The sequence below is a fragment of the Perca fluviatilis genome, chromosome 4 (assembly GCF_010015445.1).
Source record: "Perca fluviatilis chromosome 4, GENO_Pfluv_1.0, whole genome shotgun sequence".
In the NCBI taxonomy this organism is placed as follows: domain Eukaryota; kingdom Metazoa; phylum Chordata; class Actinopteri; order Perciformes; family Percidae; genus Perca; species Perca fluviatilis.
The window spans coordinates 12,748,720-12,752,886 of NC_053115.1; the positions used below are offsets into that span (position 1 = coordinate 12,748,720).

Sequence of the window (4,167 nt, forward strand, 5' to 3'; positions counted from 1 at the left end):
GGACACATTTCAGCAGGCTGCCGTACAGGGAGAATATCGCTCGTACATTCCAGTAGATGGCAACAACACACCTTTTAAAAAGTAAAAGAAGAAGTAAGCCAGTGAAACGCATTTAGGAAAACATGTCTCTGGCTTGTGTGAATGTGGGAGTCTTGAGACAGTGAAGCTTTTTTTCCTAGAATGTAAAAATTTAGTATAAGGCAGAATAGAAAGTAGGCTATTGTTTGTTAGACTGACAGGACTTGGAGTTGAAGCATTTTCTGTTTTATCTTTGTTTGGACACAGTGAGAAACATCAACTGTTATCCAAGGCAGTTCTTCAATTAATTCCTGCATGATACAGGACTGTATCAAAGCCGGTCCTTGTTAGAAATTATTTGACTGTATGTAAGAATATAGTTGAACTACTTTTATTTTATTTATTTATTATTTGACCTGTGGAGGGCAGTAAAACGCATAGCAGCGTCTACACTGCCGGAATCCTACAAGAAGAAGAAGAAGAAGCCAGTGAAACCGGAAATGTCAACCGAGTGACTGCGAAGCGAATAAGAGACTGCATTATTATAACTCTAGCTACTTTATATAACATGATGGATTGCTAATTTAAAGGAAGAAGCAGTCATAATAAATCGTCAGAGAGCAAACTGCGAATATGACAAATGGTAGGTTTACTGAGTTATGCAACTAACGTTAGCTAACTTTACTTCTAGGACGGAAGGCTAACATGAAAGCTAGCTAACGTTAGGTCAGCTGTAGACGTGGCCCTGGACAACACTGTCTGTACGGATTTTAACACGTAACTTGTTTGTTACAATTAACGTTATATATGTATTGCATAGTTGTGCCATCGTTTGTGAACAGCTTTTTTTTTCTTATGTTATCTCTTCTTCAGGCTACAAGGTTTCTTGCTAACTTGCTTTGACTAGCTAACGCTAGCCTATCGGTAACGTTAGCCAGTGCTAAAAAATCCAGATAGCTAGCTAGACCACAACACTAATTCAAATAGGCAAGAAAAATTGTTAGTATGTAAGCAACCTGACGTCAGTCCTTAATAAAACAACCCTTTTCTGTTCTCGTTCAACGCTGATTTGGCTACACGAGATTTTGAACGTGGCTGCAAGCAACTCTGGACTTTACCAGTCAACAACACCGCTTGTAACGTAACTTAATGTACATGTAGTGAAAATCCACCACTAGACTGGGCTTATATGTTACTGTTTGAATTACTTTCAATTGTGGAGACCATATCAGACGTATAAAGCAGCAGCGACATAACAACGTAAGAGCACAGACACACTGTACATCGAAGATGTAATCAGGTCAGGTGACAGGTTGTTTGTTTGGGATATTACAATAAAAAGAATACGTGTACTCATATCTTTGTAAAATCACCGTTTTTACTGTTTATGGAGCAGCAGTATATGTTACCTTACACCCTCTCTTCAGTTTGTCTCTTTGCTGTTCTTCTTACAAAGAGTAAGACATTCACAAATTAAAACTAACCTGTGCAAGAAGGAGTGAATTTAATTGTAAGTGGATTACTTGGCAACTGGTTGTAGTCAGGGTACATTTAGATTATATGATGCTAAATTAATGTGGACTGGTGATATCTCATGCTTTTTTCATATTCAAGAGTATTCTATTTTTGCGATTGTTTTGTCTAATTTAATTTAGCTAACATATTTTGTTTTGTAATGTGTGAACAAGTAATGCATTCAGCTAACTGGCAGGTAAGGCAGACTGTGTGATATTATCTTCCCCCTCTTCCATAGTGTACTCTTTTGATGGCATCCTGGTGTTCGGCCTGCTGTTCATCTGCACTTGTGCATACCTCAAAAAGGTGCCTCGCCTCAACAACTGGCTGCTATCAGAGAAGAAAGGAGTGTGGGGCGTCTTCTATAAAGGTAGATATATGATTTCTACAGAAAATTTCCCTATGGGAATACCTAAAACTTGAGAACTCGTTCTTTAATGAGTCGTTTCATCAAAATGAAATCTGAAAGGGCGAAAGATGTCAATGGTGTCTTTCACATCGTTGGTGTATATTTCTGGGTAGAGCTGTCTAACTGGCATACTTGCTTACTGGGATACTTTAATGGAACCAAGCCATCATCAATGTCAGTTCCACGTGCTCTTCTTGCTATAACAAGTATGAATGTACACTGGGAAAAGGCCTAGGTCAGAACTTTAATCTCAATCGTTGTTTCATTTCAAATATAGTGTTCTGTCAAAACAACAGATAATGTGGCACTGCCCAAATATTTACAGACCACCCTGTAATGTTAAACTCTTGTCTTTGTCTACAACACCTGCCTCACTGATAACACCTCTGTTTACATGGTTTGCTATATTGTCCTTGTTCTGTATGTTTGTAGTTGACCTGAACTTGTATTCACTTATCCTCTTCATCCTCCATCTCTCTTCTCAGCTGCGGTAATTGGGACGCGGCTTCACATTGCCGTGGCAATTTCCTGTTTGGGCATGGCGTTCTACATTGTCTTCTTGAAATGATAGAGTCAGACTGGACTAAAAAGGACCAGACGGGTGCAGGCGGGGGATGGACTCCTCTCTGTGGTCATGTACTAATCCTTGTTGGGGAGAAACCTCTTGGATTACGTGACTGATGAAACCCCATTGGCCCTGTGGATCCATGTGAAAGACTAGCCAGTGCTTCCCCCTTCTGGTGACTGGGTACATAATTCCTCCCTTGATGTGTGTGCACACTGCACTACAGACATGACGGGCATCCGGAATCAACTCCACAGTTGTTACAGAGGAGAGAGCCAGTTCGGTCTCTTTTTATCATTGTATTGTAGGGTAACACTGTTGGTTGTCTCCATCCACACCCCATGCATATTTATATTAAAGGATGCAGAAGATTGAAGGGCAGTGTGTGCATTGTACCGTATACCTGTATACAACCTAAAATTAGCCTAGCTGTATATATTTGGAAAAAGATATGACCAATAGAGATTTGCCAGAGGTTATGTGTGATCAAACTGAAAATGATCTATTCTGCTTGCTCCCAGCTATGCTGTTTTTTCTGTATCACCTCTTGTGTCAAGGGTGAGGGGAAGATAAACAAAGCTAATATATAAAGATGTTCTTGTGTACTACTTTACTTTTTTTTGGGATCTCTTACTTTTCCTCAACAGTGCTGTTTGGCATCTCTTAAGCTTTGTTTTAGGTTTGAAATACACATTTTGCACAGGTGTATGTTGTATTTACGACATTGCCATCTAATAATAGTTAACATGTCACAAATTGTTACAAATTGAACTGTAAGACACGTAGGATTCAAAGTTCTACCACAACTGTAGAGTATCGCAGAGAGAATAATTTTTCGAAGAGTCGTATCTCAACATACTGTTAAAAAAATATAATAGCTATATCAGACCCGCCTGAATATTTAAATGCAATGCCAAATAGGGACGGTGCTTCTCATGTCTATAAATTACATACTGTTATTCTGAGTTTAATTCTGCCACCTTATTTCATATTTTTAAAAGAAGACATTGTTTTGATAGGGGATGCAATGCAATTTTCAGTAAAACATTAACCACACAATTTCTGTGTTTGTTGTCTTTTAAAAAAAAAAAAAAAAAAACATCTCAAGTAACATTCAGTGCCTAATGTATTCACCCCAGTCAATTTGGATGTTTTTCATGTTTAAAAATAAATTTAATCAGTGGGTGTAATTGTTTTTTTTGTTTTGCTCAAATCAACAGGACACAAATCAATTGAAATTAAATACAAATGAAATAATGGAATGTATACATATTCACATTATTCAAGTTAATATTTAGTTGAGTCAGCTTTGAGTCTCTCGTATTTTGGATAGATCTGCATCAGAATTGTACTTGTATTCCAATATGGCCCCTAAATGTTGTCTGCTTCTTTGCAAAACTGCTGAGGCTCCGTCTAGTCACATTAGTACTGAGTCATTCCTGGTCATTGATGTAGTTCTTTTTAAAGCCATCTATGTGCAGAGTTTACTCCATGATTGGGGTTGTTGTCTTGCTGTAGAATAACTCCTCTCAGGTTTTCCTCCAATATATCTCTGTATTTCTGCTGCAGAGAAATCCATAGAAATAGCCACAGCAATAAGGCTGTCCCCACCATGCATCATGGTGGCCATTCAATATTTCTGATTTCGGACTTCTATGGA

At 38.3% G+C, this 4,167-nt stretch overlaps 1 protein-coding gene across 1 annotated transcript; it reads left to right on the forward strand.

Annotated features, from left to right (window-relative positions):
- The first annotated feature begins 488 nt into the window (after positions 1-488).
- Positions 489-3,566, forward strand: tmem167b (transmembrane protein 167B). The gene is made up of 3 exons (XM_039799078.1): positions 489-661; positions 1,772-1,903; positions 2,428-3,566. Exons 1-3 carry the CDS (start codon positions 652-654, stop codon positions 2,508-2,510), a joined length of 225 nt encoding a protein of 74 aa, XP_039655012.1. The 5' UTR covers positions 489-651; the 3' UTR covers positions 2,511-3,566.
- Positions 3,567-4,167: the final 601 nt, after the last annotated feature.